This window comes from Protomyctophum bolini, assembly GCF_963924005.1.
Source record: "Protomyctophum bolini genome assembly, chromosome: 5".
In the NCBI taxonomy this organism is placed as follows: Eukaryota; Metazoa; Chordata; class Actinopteri; order Myctophiformes; family Myctophidae; genus Protomyctophum; species Protomyctophum bolini.
This window is the reverse complement of record NC_137866.1, coordinates 10,134,866-10,153,360: the sequence shown is the minus strand read 5'-3', so window position 1 is coordinate 10,153,360 and position 18,495 is coordinate 10,134,866. Positions and strand designations below refer to the sequence as shown.

General features: G+C 41.1%; 1 protein-coding gene across 1 annotated transcript; it reads left to right on the top strand.

Annotated features, from left to right (window-relative positions):
• Positions 1 to 831: 831 nt before the first annotated feature.
• Positions 832 to 5,428, top strand: ssr4 (signal sequence receptor, delta). Its single transcript, XM_080763589.1, has 6 exons — positions 832 to 993; positions 1,238 to 1,356; positions 1,502 to 1,576; positions 2,452 to 2,541; positions 2,651 to 2,716; positions 4,734 to 5,428. Exons 1-6 carry the CDS (start codon positions 942 to 944, stop codon positions 4,836 to 4,838), a joined length of 507 nt encoding a protein of 168 aa, XP_080619715.1. The 5' UTR covers positions 832 to 941; the 3' UTR covers positions 4,839 to 5,428.
• Positions 5,429 to 18,495: the final 13,067 nt, after the last annotated feature.

Below are 18,495 nucleotides of genomic sequence, written 5' to 3'. Positions count from 1 at the left end.
GCACTCACGCACACATGCAGGCACGTGCACAAACTCACTCACTCACTCTCTCTCTCACACACACACACACACACACACACACACAAACACGCGCGCACGCACACACACACACACACACACACACACACACACACACACACACACACACACACACACACACAGTTTTACCACTTGTCAGTTTAGAAAAAATGATGGGAGTCATACTGGGAGGGCAAACTGTGAATTATGTGGTCAGTTTCATCTTCGCCCTCCAATGGAGATATCTTTTTTTATGCATCAACACGAATAATGTTCTGTACAGCTTTACATCAAATAAACCATTCTGATATTGATACAATGAAGAATGAACGCAACAGTGTTTTACAATATTTTGATATAGACTTTCAAATGGTTTAATTAATGTACTCCATTCAACTTACATGATGAAGTAGACCTTATGGATGTTTGTAAATGGGAATATCTAGAATGATGTAAATTGTATTGCCTATTAAATATAATTAATTACATTTTAAATCAAGTGTGTGTGTGTGTGTGTGTGTGTGTGTGTGTGTGTGTGTGTGTGTGTGTGTGTGTGTGTGTGTGTGTGTGTGTGTGTGTGTGTGTGTGTATATATAAGCTTAAAACTACAATATACCAGTAAATAAGAACGGCATATTTCTAATTTTCTGATGACGTGTCAAGAAGCTCGCTCTAAACGCACGACGGTGTAGCGCTCTGGACAAAAGCAGATCTATAAGCTCACAGCGCGTCGCTTCCGCCACGCGCTGTGAGCTTCGAGATCTGCTATTTTCGGCGCCGACTTCCCAGAATGCTTTGCGTCACCACGGTACGTACACGTCATTACAGCGCACCGGCGGATAGCTGAGGTGGACTTCATTCACTTCTTTTCATCCAGACATAAGAACCTTTCTGGAACTACAACAACACACCAGCCCGTCAACATGATCAGAATAATAGCCGCTTTCCTCTCGCTGCTAGTGTGCGCCTGTTCGGGTAAGTCACTGCGGTAGATAAAATGCTGCTTTTGGTTGTCTTTTAATTTGTTTTTACGAGCTTTTGGTTAGCTTTTAGCCAAACCAAACCGTCCCCCTCTGGCTGGGCTAAGTTGACTTCCATTCCATCTATCTGAGTGCCGCTAAAGGCTTTAAACGTATTAGGGAATAGGTTTCTATATTTATTTTTTTGTGAGTTTGCAATACAAGCTCTATTCATTTTTTTTTATCTCCCTTCTGTATAGCGGAAAGCTGCACAGAGCCAGTGATCACTCCCTCGGCCTACACTACGAATGACGCTGTCATCTCCTCCGAGTCCGTGTTCATTGTGGAACTGAGCCTTGCCTGTGCCAACGGCGCGCAGGTGACTGTTTGTTTGTTTAATTATTATGCGACCGACACCCGTTATCATTTCAACTGAACATGACATTTCTTAAACAACGTGTCCCTCTGAACTGAGGTTTGCTGAATGATTAACGGAATGCCCTGTTTGTTCTTTTTTTCACCAGAGTGTGGCGCTGTATGCTGATGTCAACGGAAGGCAGTTCCCAGTGACAAGAGGCCAAGATGTTGGCAAGTACCAGGTATGAGGATGGTGCTCTGTACTTACTTTCTATGTACTACGGGTTGTGATCCAAAAATCAATCACAAAACAAAAAAGTCAACCAAAGAACAAGATTCCTATACAGGATCTCTTTGACTATGCATGCACCTCCTGGTACCGCAGCACCTCTAAGGCCCTTAAAACTAGGCTCCAGACTTCCCAAAACAAACTGGTCAGGCTACTACTTGGCCTCACTCCCCGAACCCACCTCACCCCTGCCCATTTTGACAGGCTGGAATGCCTTAGGGTTGACGACAGAGTACAGCTTCTTGCAATGGGTCTGGTCCACAAGATTCGAGAATCAATACACCACCAAGATAGTAAGATACCCATGTACCTGTCTAAATACTTCCTTAATGTCAATGAAGTCCACACACACAACACCAGAGGGAGTTCAACTAACCATGTACAACCCAGATTCGGCACAAACGAGGGACTAAATTAATTTCTCTCCTATGCCACAAAAATGTGGAACGCCCTACCAACAGTCATTAAGACATGCGAATCCCTTGACTCCTTCAAAACTGCCCTCAAAGGGCACCTATGGACGGCTTCAATTAGAAACTGGCCCCCGTAAAATCTGAATCCCCCACCCACACCCTTTTCCCCTCACTGTATGTTTCTTTTCCCTTTTTACCACCTATGATGATTTTCTGTTTTGACTATAGTTGTGTATATTCGTACGTCTCTAATTGTTTTGATGAATTGAAAATGCTGGGCCCTATTGTAAACAAGTGTAATGCTTTATGGTTTCAGATCCCAACCCTAATGACTCTCTAATGACTGTATGTACAGTAGTATGCTGCATTGTTTGCTGGCTAACTCTGGCAATGTATACCATTCTACTTTTCTCAGGTGTCTTGGAGCCTTCCTCACAAACAGGCCAGCTCTGGAACTTATCAGGTCAAGTTCTATGATGAGGAGTCTTACAGTGTGCTGCGCAAGGTGGGTTTTGATCACAAGCATACAGAGGACTGTACTTGTGTAATTGGGAAAGCTATGCTTCTCCCTCTTTTACATTATGACTGATGGTATTGATTTGTATGTGTCCCAGGCCCAGAGAAACAATGAGGATGTAGCATCCATCCAGCCTCTCTTCTCAGTCAACGTGGATCACAGGGTGAGTCTGGTTAGACAGAGTCTTTTAAGAGTTTATATTGATTAATTTACGTCGTGGTTGTATATGATTAGCACTGGGTTGCCTTGTGATCAGGTAAACGGGTCATGAACCCGTCCAAAGTTCTCTCCCCAGATTCTGGTTCTAATCAAAACGAGCTTCCCTGCCGATAACTAAAGCGTCGCTGATCATGGTTACAAAATGTATATTTCGGGTGAACAAGCAAGATTTTACATAGATGACTTTCACTTCCGGTTCATGACCTGGGGTAATCTTCGCCTTAACACCAAGGGTGTGTGTACGCTTTTCAGACATGTCAATAGTACTGTACCCAATGGAAAGACCTCAGCAGGGGCAAAATAATTAATTAATACCTGGCAGGGAATTTGTTTAAGGTTAGGTTTAGGTGTGCTGCCCTGTGGGAGTATTAACAGAGAGACATATAAAAAACATAGCAAGGAGGCACACAATAGAATAAAATACATTGTCAATAATACACAAACACAACAATAAAAGAAGAAATCAATAAAAAGTCACAAATCACATGGGTAGGGGGTTGAATGCAGCTTTGTAAAAATGGGTCTTAAGGAGTGATTTAAAACACGGCACAGACTCGGCAAGCCTGATCTCTAGGGCATTCCAGAGAGTCGGTGCACGGGTAGCGAATGCCCGGTCGCCTACAGTTTCTTTGCAAAAACATTGTTTTATTTGTTCCTTGATACATGGTATATGACATAAGTGCGATAATGCACTCCCAAGGTGACGTACTCTGACAATGTTAAGCACAGTTCTTCATATTAGGGCTGCCAACTCTTGTTGGTTCGTTTATTTAAAAAATAATAATTAAAATGTTTGCTTCTCAACCACGCCAAGCTGAAAAGGCTGGTCTCTGCATGATTGCAAACACAAATTCACAGATTTCTCGATCAACTGTCCCTGTACCTCCCTGCCTCATTAATTAATTTCCAACTTTTGGGACATCAATATGCTTTATCGCTTACATAGCCTTGTGCATAGATGGCACCTTGCCATCATAACGTAGTTTCGAATTGCAGCCGTCTGTAGGTGCCCTTTGAGGGTGGTTTTGAAGGAGTCAAGGGATTCACATGTCTTAATGACTGTTGGTAGGGTGTTCCAGTAATGCAATGCAATTACAGTAATGCACTTAAAGCCAAATGAAAGCAGAAGGCCAAGAGGCCAAGACTAAGGTTAAACTGCAATATGTGGATGGTATCCTGAACAACTCTGAACACATGAGTTGGCACTGGCAGTAGTGGAATCATTATGTGAAGTTGCAAGGGGTTGTTCTCATTTGTTTTACAAACACAGGATATGATGTGATTACCCAAAGTGTATAAATGTGATTTGTGTTAACGGTTCATGTAGATTTTCTTTTCTTTACACTTTATTTTACCAGATGAGTCAATTGAGAAGGTGCTTCACTTTTGCAATGATGACTTGTGTGTGTGTGTGTGTGTGTATGTATGTATATATATATATATATATATATATATATATATATACAGTATGACTGAGGCAGTGAAAATATCCAATACTACAATACAGGCAGTTTTACACATAAGTAAACATTGCATTAAAAACAAAGAAACCTGCACATGGTTTTAGCATAAACCTCACAAATTTGTTCTACCATTGGATAAAACAAGCAATTAAAAAGTGCACATGCCATTTGAGTAAAGCTCTATGGATTTGGTCACCGAGATCTAAGGTGGTAAAGCCAGCGATAAATCATCTCAGAGCAAATTCCAGGAAGAAGGGAAGTGTCCAATTAGTGTCATTTACATGTTAAATATAATGATCCCTCCCGTAAACGTTGACTGTGGTAAGTCATAGATAGTCCAACAATAACATTGGTTGCTTGTTGTAATTTGTTTTCTTCCTAGACTTGTAGGGACTTGTTGTTCTTTTTATTCAGGACATTGCACTTTAAACTTGGATTCTGTTCATTTGCATTTCACGGGGGTGTATTGATCTTGGTGTCTTTCCTATCTAACAACAGGGTGCCTGGAATGGCCCATGGGTGTCGACTGAGGTTCTGGCTGCTCTCATTGGTATTCTGGTCTACTATCTGGCTTTCACCGCAAAGAGCACCATTCAGGCATAAAAGGATCCCCACGTCAAATACTTTTAACCACTGGATCTTTAAAGACTGCATTCTGGTGCAACCTATCTGCCAGTCTTCTCATCTAATGTGGCAGATCTATTTAATTTGGCCACCGACTCTGTTTTCAGATGAGGAGCCAGAGCAAAACATCTTTGTAATTTTTTTATTCAAGCAGACTGTGTCTGTATGCTGTCAGTCTTGTCAATTTACAGATTAATTTAGGATATTTTGTCTTTTGTTCTTGTAAAAATCTGAACAATATACAGCAGTCCTGTAAACCCAACGGCGAATAAAGAAAAACAGGTGGTCATGTCCTAAAGCTAAGGACCTGCACTAATTAATGTCTGTGGGAAGTAGGAACATGCAGACATCAGTTTTCTCCACTCTCTCTTCACTGTGGGTGACCGTCGGATGGATTGGGATTTTTGCAGATACGGTGAACATCTGAGTAGTAGCAGGAGATCTCCGCCTCTGTTTATGACATTGTAATGTTGTTTAGTGATCATCACAAATGTGACCGCACTGGCTGGCCTGGATAGGCCTAACATTGTTATAGCGGTGACCTGAATAAATGCTCTGTTTTTCTTCCACTGTTGTGTTTTGGCTTTGTGAGAGAATCCAGCAACAGACTGGCTCTTCCATAAATTCTTCTTGTTCCAAGGCAGAGAGGAAGGTTAACGAGCCGTCGATCCATAGCAACACATTCTTTGCAGGCGTTTTGGGTGACTTCAGTAAATGATTGATCAGACCCACTGACCGATCTATTCCATAAAGGTTTTTTTATTATTGTTTTACTTTTGTAGAATCTACTTAAGAATTCTTAAAATAGAAATGTAAATAACAAAATAGTGGGATCATCAGTTTTTGTTTTTGTTCCAATTTTGACTGATTTGTCTTTGGGAAAATCGGGCCATCATTTTCAGGGGAAATATTTTCCTAAAGCTAGACAAATGTTAAATATTTGTTTCTAGCCTATCTTGGAGCACTTGTATAATTCCTACAGTATTGTCTATTTGAGATCAACATTGTGCTGTAGCTTTGCTGCTGCTGTAAAGTGTAAACTTGATCACGAGTTAACTTTGAGAAGATCTTACTCCACCATTAGTGGAGATAGTGTGCTATTTTTGTCTTTGGTGGCAGCGAAAAGCTCCCCCACTGGTATGCCTAGATGTCCAAAGGAGGGGTACACACACGACTCGGGCGTCAAGAGTTCACACGCAGCAAAGTGTTCAGTTTTCTCTTCATGCAGTAAGCAAATAGAACTGGTCTATAGTATAGAGCAGGGGTGACCACATGCATTAAAATTATATATATTTTTTACTTTTAATAACTTACAGGAGTTCTTACGGTATGGTGTGTGTGTGATATGAAATGTGAGCTTACATAATCACAGTAAGCCTTAATCATATTCAAACAAAATCACTTTTATTAGATATTATATTTGATATTATAGCTATTTTCTCCAGCTCCCTGTGGTGCATGAACCAATACTGCTGGTCCCCAGGTTGCTCTTAGTCAGGATGGTAGTCCCTGGGTCAAAATCAGTTGAAAAACCCTGGTATAGAGGCACCGTAGCATCTTGGATTGCAATTTTCTGATTTGCTGCAGTGCTGCCAAATGCACACATAGTTGCAGCTCACTGTTGCTTTTGTAGTGTCACTAGAGGCTCTTTATCACTGCCCCCTTCCCTTTTTGTTAAGGGCCAGTGATATTCATTATCGTGAAGCGATACTATAAATGGCTATTATAAGGATTTATAGTCGGCCTATCGTATAGTAACATAAATCTGTTATGAATGTACTGTCACAAATTGAATAATAACTATATGGGCCTCTTATTACACACTGGCCCTTCATTCCAGTTGATTTCTATCACATTATTAGGCAATAAAGGGGCTTGATCTTGGTTGTGGCGTAGATTTAAACTTAGCATTTCTATTTATGTAGTCTGAACCAGTGGCTGCATAAAGACTAAAGAGTACATTAGGACCCACAATGTGTACAGTACCATAGTCTCATAACTGCTCCAACTATGTGTAACATGATACACACGCACATATACACAACATAATGTACAAAGCACATGGGAAGTTTCTCATATGACTGCCTTTCTTTGGCTCTGCCAGCACAATGCTGTAGTTTATGTGTGACACCCTACCGATGCAAGCAGATAGCATATCTATTGTTCTCTTTTAACTGTATTGTAACTCCATGCGACGTGTTGTCTTGAAGATTGGTTCTTGCCTGGAAAGTGACTCCAGGGGGCCTTCATATTGATGTTGAATTTAAATGACATAATAGCGAGAGTGAATCCAGCCAGACCGCCCTCATCCTGTGGTCACCTATCCACAAACATGGGACAGCTAGTGGTCACACAAATTAACATGTTAACTGTGGACCCCAATCAGAAAATATTGTATGCCAATATGTTGTCATGCAAGGATTTGTGTTGTTGCTGAACACAATGTTTTTTTAAACATTTGCCTGGGGAACCTCAAGGACCCCTGGGGGTCCCCGAACCACACTTTGAGTAGCACTGACGTATAGCAATGTGGGAAATGGGAATGGCTGAGCGTGGGGATAAAAATGGAATGAATGAACAAATAAACATGGCTAGACTCTCTGAGCCATGCTGACACCAGGACTTTTCTTCTCTTTGCTGCATGGTGGACTTAGCTAAATACACCTAAATCTGCCCCCAGCTGTTACATTAGTTGAGTGGTGGAAAAAGTAGTAGTAGTAAAAGTCTTTACTTAAAATGAACCCTGGCTAATAAGATATATATGCTTCAAAACATTATACTTGTCCTCTATAATTAAAATAAAAAAATAAAAACACTTTAAATATTTTATTTATTTCTTAAATAGAGAATCTTTCACTCAATAGGAGTTGCTCGCATTGATGTTGATGATGATCAAGTTGATGATGTCATATGTCCATGTGTGGTCCAGCCCTATGGAATTTATGGAATGCACATGCTAATAAAAAGGATTTAAAATATTGTTTAGATGTTCATATTAACCTCGGGAAGTATTAAGTTGTTTTTATTAGCATATGCATTCCATACATTCCATAGGGCTAGACCATATGGGCATATGACATCATCAACTTGTGATGGCAGCAGTTACTATTGAGTGAAGGATTCTCTTTTTATGAAAGAAATAAAATTAAGATTTTTATTTTAGTTGTTTTAAGGCATATTTGTCTTATTAGCCAGGGTTCCTTTTAAGTAAAATTATCAATGCTACAACTACAAGTAAAAGTCAGGAATTCAAAATACAAAATAATTGGCATCAAAATGTACTTAAAGTAATAAAAGTAAAAGTACTCATGCAGAATGTGCCATTTGAAGTTTTCAAATGTATAAAAACCTTTGAAAATAGTTGATCTACAAGCTCAATGCATTGTGAGCTTGTAGATCAGCTATTTTCAAATGGCCGAAATGTATAGGGCTGAAGTGGTTAGTTTTATTTATTCTCGAAATTACACTGAGTAATTAAACACATTTACAGTGTCGTCGAGTAATACAATATCATATATATATAAAAAAAAATCACAAATACATCAGAAGATCAGGAAATGGAAAACAAAAGGTATACATGTGAATTACATAGGTTACACTCGCAGAGTTAAATTGACAATATAAATTGGAGTCCCAGAGATGGGAATGCCATTAAATGGGGGTCAGTAGCCTAATGCAGGTCAAACGGGGCGTCCTTGAAATGAAAATGGTTGAGAATCATGGCTAGAGCCGTACAAATCTTCCTTTATGATGGATCCCTGGCATATGTTTTCAAATGGGGGTCCGTGGGCTAATTTGTGCCCTTTTGGGGGTCCTTGACATGAAAAAGTTTGGGAACCACGGGTGTAGTGAAAGTAAAGTCAACTAGAAAGGCAATGCAGATTTCTGCCAGGCGACTGCATGTAGAATGTGATTTTTCCCACTGCATTAGTATCTACTGTACACTGTCGTCTTTGCCATTTTGTTTCACTTGCTTTTGCGATTAGACCAAAGTCTGGCTTGGTAAGAGGCAAAATGTGACATTGGCAGGGCTGATGATCTGTGGCCTTGCATCAAGACAGAAGGAATGTACACTGTTGGACACATGAACTTATGGTAAACATTGTGTGTATATATGGTAAACATAAGAGTCCGTGTTGTGTTGTGTAGGCTTATACTGTACAGTTTGATGTGTTTTTAGATTAGATTAGTCATTGGCGCGAAAAAGCTGGCATTCTTTTCTATTGTTTTAGCAACACAGCTACAGAGTAGTATAGCAGAATAAATGCAACAGTTTGTCTCAACAGGATTGGATGACAGGAAATTATATTATTAAGTTAATTAACTCAAGTGCCCAGGTGCAGGACAAACAGTTCAACATCAAATAAAATAAAGTTTGCATGCTGGTTAAACAAACTAAGTAAACTTTCATCAGGAAAGTTCCTGATGTGGATCAGGTGCAGAATTAATTGTCTTTTATAAAGAAAATTACATCATAGATCATGTGTGAAGTTGCCTGAACGGCCAAGGCTCCAAGAACAGTCAGGAATGCAGTTTTTTATTTCCCAAACTCCAGACCGTTTTCAGTGCAAAAGACAATTGAAATAGAAAAACGAAATACTGGCCAAAAATAGAAAGATTACAAAATGAAATAAACACTTGAGCAAACACTAATGAACAAAACCCAACTGGATATGAACTCTCTTCAGGCTGTACCTTGATCACACAAGGCCCTGTAGCTCTCCCTCAGGGATGTTACCTGTGTCATTGATCACACAAGGCCCTGTAGCTCTCCCTCAGGGATGTTACCTGTGTCATTGATCACACAAGGCCCTGTAGCTCTCCCTCAGGGATGTTACCTGTGTCATTGATCACACAAGGCCCTGTAGCTCTCCCTCAGGGATGTTACCTGTGTAACTCACTAAGATGATAGAATAAAATAAATCAAAACAGTGAGTGGAATGAGCTATCCGGGGAGTTATGGGGAGAAATCAATGCATTCCACAGGGTTGGAGCAGCAATTCCAGAACAGTGGAAAACATGGCAATTAGAAAACATATATGTGCAATATAAACTAATACGTGAGTGCGTTCCCGATGGCACATATCGGAACGCACACGTAATGTTCTACTTTGCAGTACTAGGACACACCCCAATAATAATAATAATACATTGTCATAGGCGGCAGGTGAGGCTGATTGATTGGGAAGGCTAATATTTGACCAACTAATATATTAGGCTTTAGCTGCATGTTATCATTTTCATAATAGCAATTATATACACTGACCACAAGCAGTTACTATATACACATACACACTGCTAAATGCAAATGCATAAGCGGATCAGATAATTGTTAGAAATGTGTGTTTTTTGTTTTGCGTAATGTGTAATAAAAGTGGGTTCAATGACTGCGCGACGTGTGTGTATGTCATAGCAGTTGTGTGTGTGTGTGTGTGTGTGTGTGTGTCAGTCAGCACGGAGGTGTAGCACCGGAGAACGCCATTGTTTTTATGAAATAATAACAACCACACCCATTGTTATTATTACCATCATTAATGTAATAACGTGCTAATAAGTTGCAGTTAACACATAAGGTTTTTATGAAATGCATGTCTAGAATCCTTCCGTGGTTAGTAGTAGATGCTGATATTTTGTCTAACAAACAAACAAGCATATATTAACAGGTAAGGTATGAATGAGCATGTGTTCTGCCTTAGGATAGATGACTTCAACCATGAGTTCATGTAGACTGTATTCAGTCTTCTTCTTTGATTTTAGAGATGCATTTGGGACTCTTTCTCAGGATGTCATGATCAGGTCACTTGAGTAAATAAAATTACCTCAAGTGTACACTGACAGTACACAGACATTTACAGTGAGTCCTCCATCCAGGTTATCTGTAGAAAACAGCTGACTCCACCTATACCACTTATGATAGGCACACAGGCCCTCATTTATCAATTGAGTGTAAAATCTGCCCCAAATTCGAGTGTAGGTTTCGTAGTACACCCACGTCGCCACGGCATTTATAAAGTGATCGCAAACAGCTGATCCTTCCTTAATTTCGTTCCGAAATCTATCTGGCATGCCCTATGAAATCAAGCCTCACCCTCGTTTTTTTGCGACATGAACAACTGCAGTACGACCTTGGAAACCATAGTTACATGACGAAAAAAGTTAATAAAAACGTTTCCTCACCCCCCCTCTCATACACACACACAGACGCACGCACACGCAACTTGCAAGCAACTGTCACTGTGTGTTGTTAGTTGTATATACAATTATTAAAGTGTTTATTAATTTAATATACAACAAGATTAGTGAACGAAAACCTGAACCTGTGATTCTGTGAAGCATTAATTAAATAACATTGCTCACGTCATTGGAATGAGTTTGGACACGCACAGCCCGTGACAAATGCTGTTTTGCAAATAGCTGCATCTCCTCCTCCGCTCCTGTTCTGTCTGTCTCTGTCACTGTCGTGACCTGCATGCACGTTTATGACATTACTGTATATTAGACTCAATAGACTGCCTCCCTGCGCAGCCTAAACCTTATGTGGTAGGCTACTGGTAGGCTATAGTGGTGGTGGGATCAGGCTGGCTGGGTTAGCCTACCTATAGATGCGGATGCGGTCCCCACTTGCGCTGGATCGGCAGTCACATTTATTGGCATTCGAGCGCGTCAGGTTTATCCTTAATTAAAAGGACGAGACGTAACGTGAGAAAGACATGGCTGTAGATTGCAGTAGCCTACCCGTTTTGACTATAGCTGCAGCACTGCAAATGCCTTCCATGTCATGGAAGTTAACTCTTCCAGGGGGGGTCGGGGGGCTACCCGTATGCGTATCTCCTACCAATTTAATATGACACAAAGACACATCGTTGATGTAGGCCTATTCCTTTTTTTCTTTTTCTTATTTTTTTTTTTTGAGTGGTGCAGCAATGTCCGTGTCCGCCTATGTGTCGTCCGCCTATGTATGTGATGTTAATGAGCACGAGTATGACTATTGGTACTGTTGTAAATTATAAGTACTGGACCCTCATCTGGTTTGACAGACAGTTAGTGTGTGCCGGCTGGGTGGTGTGTGACAATCCGGTTGAAGTATACCTTGGTACGGCGGCGGCGGTCGACGGGCCCGGGAGAACAATAACGCGACACGAGACAGTATCACGCTAAAGGTTCACAAAGTTTATTACACACATACAGGAAATATATAGCTGCTGGATCCTAATGACGTGACTAACAACACTGAGACATAACAACCGCTAGCTGCAGCAAGCTGACCTTGCTGTCTGAGGTGTCTCCAGTAGCTAACTATAAAGTATGCTTACAGTTCAGTCAGTACACAATACATATCAAGTGCATTGTGTATTCACGTACAAGTACACAGCCATGGGCGATCAGATCATAACAAGTACCAGTAGGGGCGCTGTTGTGCCAGAAAAAACAGAGAGAGCGATAGTGCTGTACTGTTGCCTGCTAATGAGAAAGAGAGAGAGGGGGGGGGGGGGGGGGAGGTGCACCACTCAGTTCACACAGGTGTGATTTTTACATGTAGCCCATATACATACAGTTTTATATTAACATTTTAGGGGTGAATACATATGTTTCGATGCCTGTGACAGCCTCTCAGCTGGTCAAACAATGCTGCTCCACTGTTCTACGACAGGTGAGGACAAAGCCTACGACAGCTCCCAACCTAACGTGATTTATGTCCTGGCTCACGTTCAAGTTCAAGGTTTTGCGGAAATGGTAATGCCAGCGTGCACCCATATTTTGGCGTACGCTGACTTGATAAATGAGGGCCTAAGACTGGCAGACCATGGAGCGCAGTTAACTTCATAATTTCCACCGACCAGTGGTTAATGTGTGTGTGTGTCCCACGGTGTGATTTCCCCTAACCCAGTACAGGACTACACATATATTGTCCAGTTGGCTTCCAAGCAAGAGAGAGTAATTAAAAACATGCTAGTCAGGAAAGATATATTTCTTGAGTGGTTAAGGACATAAAATGTGCTGTATGAGAGAAGGATCGGAGGAAATCGGTGGTACCACTCAAAAACGACACATGCCCTGATTTCAGAATAGTCACAAAACCCATACGAGTGTTCTCCCTTCATGAGACATACTATCTCGGGCATAAGTTTAACATTGCAGGAGAATGGAAGGAACAAGTTAACATTCATCTTGTCCGAGTTCACATCTAGGTTAGACTTTATCGACAGATGCTCTCTGCCTTTAACCATGAAGCTAGAGGCCATTAGACCAATAGAACTGTCTAAAGTACAACACTTTTTCTCCAATGTTCACCTCCAGCAGAACGTACTAAGCGAAATGAACAACAAAACAGTGAGCTTAGTACGTAAGTGGTTTGCCCTGAACACACACAGCACCCGTGATATTATTTTCCATCCTCAGTGGGAGGGCGGGCTGGGTGTACCCAATGACTCATGGATTTGTATCAGCATGCGCATATCTCTTATCTCATCTATTGAGCATTCTGAATAATGATGACAGGGATGTTAGGGAGCTGGCTAGATCTTCCCTGTTCCTCGATTTGAAGAGACACAAGGTCCTTTTATACAGGGAGTCAGTTGGTTTGGCTGGACTTGAACGATCTCTGTGTCCAAGCCAATGTGTCCCTGGAGTGGGAACGGTCTGGCTCTGAGACTGTGAGGGTCTCTGAGGACATAATAACTGACCCCCTCCATGTACCTCATTGTTTGCATCACATCACAGGGCTTGTTTGTTACAGAAACCATGTCACACATTCTGAATGGCTGCTATTAGGATGTGAAAAATGTGAAAAAAAGCTCGGGAGGGGGGGTAAAGAGATTTTCCTGGAAAATAATTTTGTGTTTAAAATATCGTGAAAAGTTGTATCGTGAACCTCATATCGTGATACGTATCGTATCGTGAGTTGAGTGTATGGTTACATGCTTAGCTGCTATGAATATATAGGGCTTCAGAATAGTTGGACATATCTAAACATTTTACACTGTCTCTGAGAATGTAAAAACATTCCTGTGTCAAACCTTTCATGTTTCAACTCTACTGAAAATCCTGAAAATCTTTGCACATCTCTCTGCTAAATAGACCAAATGTTGTTGTCAATGAAGGAAACGGATCAGTTTCCATTCTTGAAGTGGCCTGAACCTTTGATTCTAGCTTAGAAGAAGCCATTAAATGTCAAAGTCATTAAATACCAGCCGCTCCTCCAGACCATCACAGAGCTAGGCTATAGCTACTTGTTTATTTTTGGCAGCCTAGGACATATACTGGTTTCCAACAACTTGGGATGCAAAAAAGCAGCTAAAAAGCTTGCAAAATTCTGTGCAATCTCTTCTACTATCGGTAGCGGCCAAATATGGCGAAGACGCTGTTACTTGTACACCTGAAGGGTGTGTGGGTATTTGTCCAAGATTAGCTGACTGCATTTTGTACAGCCCCTTGTAAATATTTGTGTCCTTGTATTAAATAAATGGTGTGTGTGTGTGTGTGTGTGTGTGTGTGTGTGTGTGTGTGTGTGTGGTGACGTTTTGTAATATTGACGTGTAAAGCTGGCATCCTATGATATCAAATTATTATGATAGCGGTGCTGTTTGAACTGCGGAGCACAAAGAGCTACGGAATAAATGCAGTGTTTGCTGTAGCAGCACTGAATGGCAGAAAATTATATTTCATATAAATGTCTTCACAAAAAGATCAAGTAATAGGCACGCCCCAATAATAATACTTACGTTGTCTGCATTAGTATATAGGCAACAGGTGAAGTTGAGGAGTGGGTTAGGCTATAATATTTAGAACAAAAGTAAGGTCCGCTGGGGCACTCGCTGGCCAAATGGTCCAGGCGCATGCCACATATAGGCTTTGGCCTGACAGTGCGTCACGTGATCGAGTCCCGTTCAGGACGACCTTTGCGGCGTGTCTCTCCCCTTCTCTATGTCTTCACTTGATACTATCAATAAAGGCAGAAAAGCCAAAAACAAATATATATACAGTATATATATATATATATATATATATATATATATATATATACACATAAAAGTAAGGTCCGCACACTGGGTAAATTCTCCAAAGCTTAAAAAAGATATTTATTAAGGTTACTTACACCATAGTGGACATGAGGTTTCAAGCCTCTCGCCTCTTCATCAGACATCTGATGAACATACTCTGTTCATCTGATGAACATACTCTGTTCATCTGATGAACATACTCTGTTCATCTGATGAACATACTCTGTTCATCAAACATCTGATGAAGAGCCGAGACGAAATGTCATGTGCACTATGGTGTAAGCCAAGGAACCTTAATAAATATCTTTTAAGCTGTGGTTTTGAGGTTTCGAAACCAAACCTCGAAAAAGAGTTCGTAAAAATGTTCGTAGTAAACACAGTAAAAGTATGCTGAAAAATGGTCTGGTGTGGTGGTTAGAAATTTAATTTAATTCCACCAGGCCAGATGAAGTGACTGACCTACAATTAATTTAATTGCCGCAGAAATAAATAACAACATATGGTTATTGTTTCAAAACAAAAAATACATGTATTAACAAAAGCACGTACTGTTACTCTCTATCTCTATCTACCTAATTTGTTAAGTTTCTGTCTGCCGGATTGCTTTAATGGAGGAGAATGGAATTAAAGACAAAAGTGCTATTGTAAAGTGTGCAGACAAAAAACAAAACTCTGTGCTAAAAAAGCGTGTGTTGAGTATTTGGATATTGCTAGTGTGTTGAGTAAAGAAACAGAATCACATGAGAATTAACATCTCATCTGGCTTTGTGTGTAATCACATTAAAGGCACCATACTGTGAAATGAGCTACTGTAGTGGAATCTGGGGCTTGTGTGCAACTGTGCATGTGTCTGTGAGCATACGTTGTGTCTTGTGTGTGCGTGCATGTGTGCATGCATGGCTGCGTGCGTGTGTGTGTGCTGCGAGGCAGATCAAAGCTGGTCTGACAGAGGTGTGTAAAACAGTGACTTTAGGAGCAGACACTAATGGGCTTAGTGGGACCCGGTAGAGTGGAAACACACGAATGATTCTCACATGAAGTCACAGATTTCTGGTTCTACACAGACACTATTTACTGTTCACGTCTCACACTTATGTCGTCAAGCAGAACAATGTCAACACACTGCAGTAGAACAGTCAGAAAACGGACTGTATATTTTTCACCGGATTCCATGCTGTAATAACAATTATTGTTCTAGTTATTTCATGGATGGGTACAACCAATGAACCACGGTGTTACAATGTATAGTTCCTTCATCCAGAACAGCTCGGCCTATGTTTGAAGTGAATAAAATCACAACCATGCAGCCTTTGTAATGTCTGTCTATCATCCCTCTCTTCCTGTCAACTAATCCGCTTTACTTCTGGAGGCTATTGCCAGACAAGAAGCAACCATATAAGGGGAGAATGATTTTTTCCCCCCGTCTTTATGAAAACATCATCCTGCATCATAGCCCCCCCCCCCATGTTTCACACAAAGAACTCAGTTTCTGTAACATTGTATTGTTCGTTTGCACGCACCATTCTTTTCTGTGTGCCAATATTGGCCCTGAGCAGATGAAATAGACAAACAACCATAGCCAACAACAGGTATATTTTAACAGACCTCTTAGCCAATAAAACCAGCAGAAGAACGTCAAACATGCAGGCAGACCATAAAGTATACTGTTCACATGTTTTTACCATTACAAATAATTACACATTACCAGCTCTTATAAAGCCATGCAGATACAGGCAATGGCAATGTGAAGTCATAAAACGAGCCTTTATCCTTCGGGGGTTTCTGGACAAAATGTGTTACATTACATAACTTTATACTTTTAACATAATTTACTAGGCCTTATTTGCATTCAAAAGACTAGAATCTGTATTATTGAAAGAAAAAAAAATTGCTAACCATTCCACTGGAGCTATAAATATTTGAGTCCAAATGCCTTATAAGCCTTAGTAAGAAAATATATCCTGCAACAAAAAATAAATTCACAGCTGTTATCACCGACATTCCCCATAAAAAAGTCCTAAATCAAGTCTGACAAATACTGTAAATGTGCAAACAATGACACATTTTGTTTTGAAAAGTCATGATCTATTGTACAATTTTTGCAACCCATTATTTTTCACCAGTGTCAATTGTTTTTCCATTTCCCCACTCTGATTATCAAGTACAATCTGAAGTATGCAGTAAAAATACACAGTACATTAAATTGTGAAAAGTGTTTATCTACGGGTCCATTTGGTTCCATTTGTACACTCGCACGCACAATGAAGATATTACTGTGCATGGCTGGGCCTTGGTTGTGTAAGTTGGTCACTCGGGGCCTCCTCGTGTCTTGGAATGAGCTTAGTAATGGCCTCAGCAGTCATCAGGTCTGTAGAAGCATCTTGAGTTGAGCAACACAGACACATTGTTCAGCGTTGTGGCGCTCCATGGCGCTGTCTCTGATTTATACTTCCTTCGGTCAAGGCTGAGGGCGATCCATCATTCCTCAAAGCTGCTGGATAAAGTCCTTCGTTGACCCTAATTGATTTCAACAGCGGAGTTCACCTAGACCCTGTCCTTCTGTACAGTCACGCAGAAGAGTCGTTTATTTCTTGAATGCCCTGTCAGCGTGGTAGCCTGGTGAGAAGCTTTGCCCCCCACCCCCCCTCCCCCTCCCCTGTAATGAAGAAGTGACCTTGGATTTAGACATCAGACTTTGTTAAGCCTGGATGTCATCGGCATCCCGAACACATAAAATTGCACGCACACAGTCTCTTTCACACACACACACACACACACACGCACGCACACACACACACACACACACACACACATGCACGCACGCACACACTGTACTCTCTCTCTCTCTCTCTCTCTCTCTCTCTCTCTCTCTCTCACACAGTACATGAATTTGTAGTGCACACAAACGCACAAACACAAGCCAGGTGCTGATTTACAGATGGGCAGTGACAATATCACCAGTTGCTGGTGTGATGATAACTACTGTAAGGTCATCCACAATCACATGAAGCCATGTGGAAAATCATGGGAATGTTGGTTGTAGCCTAATGTGCACAGAGTTGTAGCCAGGAGTGCATTCGTTATTGTGTTGGTTACACTAATGGCTACACGGACTGCATAATCCACAGTTGAGTAGAGTGTATGTGGTCTGGCCAAATTCACTTCCACATCACCACCATCCAGTGGGGCTGGACAGGTCTGAAGGTCGGCGGCATCAGCAGAGACAAAGAATCATCTGCTGACCCCTCCACTTCCTGACAGGAAAGTGAAATACACGAATGTATGCCCGAGGGATTGGGAGAAGTTAATCTCTTTCCTGATACAACAACGCGAGACACACAGGACATGTGACTGCTGCTGCCCTTCATTTGGCCAAAGATCAAAGTTGAGGGTTTGCGTCTGTGGAACACATGCATGTGACCCGTGGAAAGACAAAACACCTTGAATGCAGAGGAAATATTTGACCTGCCGCAGAGCTCTCAAGACTTCTTGAAAGGGACACGTGCCAGTATTGTCCTCCGGATTCACACAGCACTGGTTTCATGTGCAAGGACGTGCAGAATTCACCCAGAATGAGCCAAAACACTATTCAGAGAATGTTAGTATTTTCAGGAACATTTTATCTGAAAACAATG

Coding starts and splice junctions, on each gene's coding strand:
- ssr4 (XM_080763589.1), top strand. CDS start 942: ATGATCAGAATAATAGCCGCTTTCCTCTCGCTGCTAGTGTGCGCCTGT. Junction 2,542..2,650: donor CTTACAGTGTGCTGCGCAAG/GTGGGTTTTGAT, acceptor TATGTGTCCCAG/GCCCAGAGAAACAATGAGGA. Junction 2,717..4,733: donor CAGTCAACGTGGATCACAGG/GTGAGTCTGGTT, acceptor ATCTAACAACAG/GGTGCCTGGAATGGCCCATG.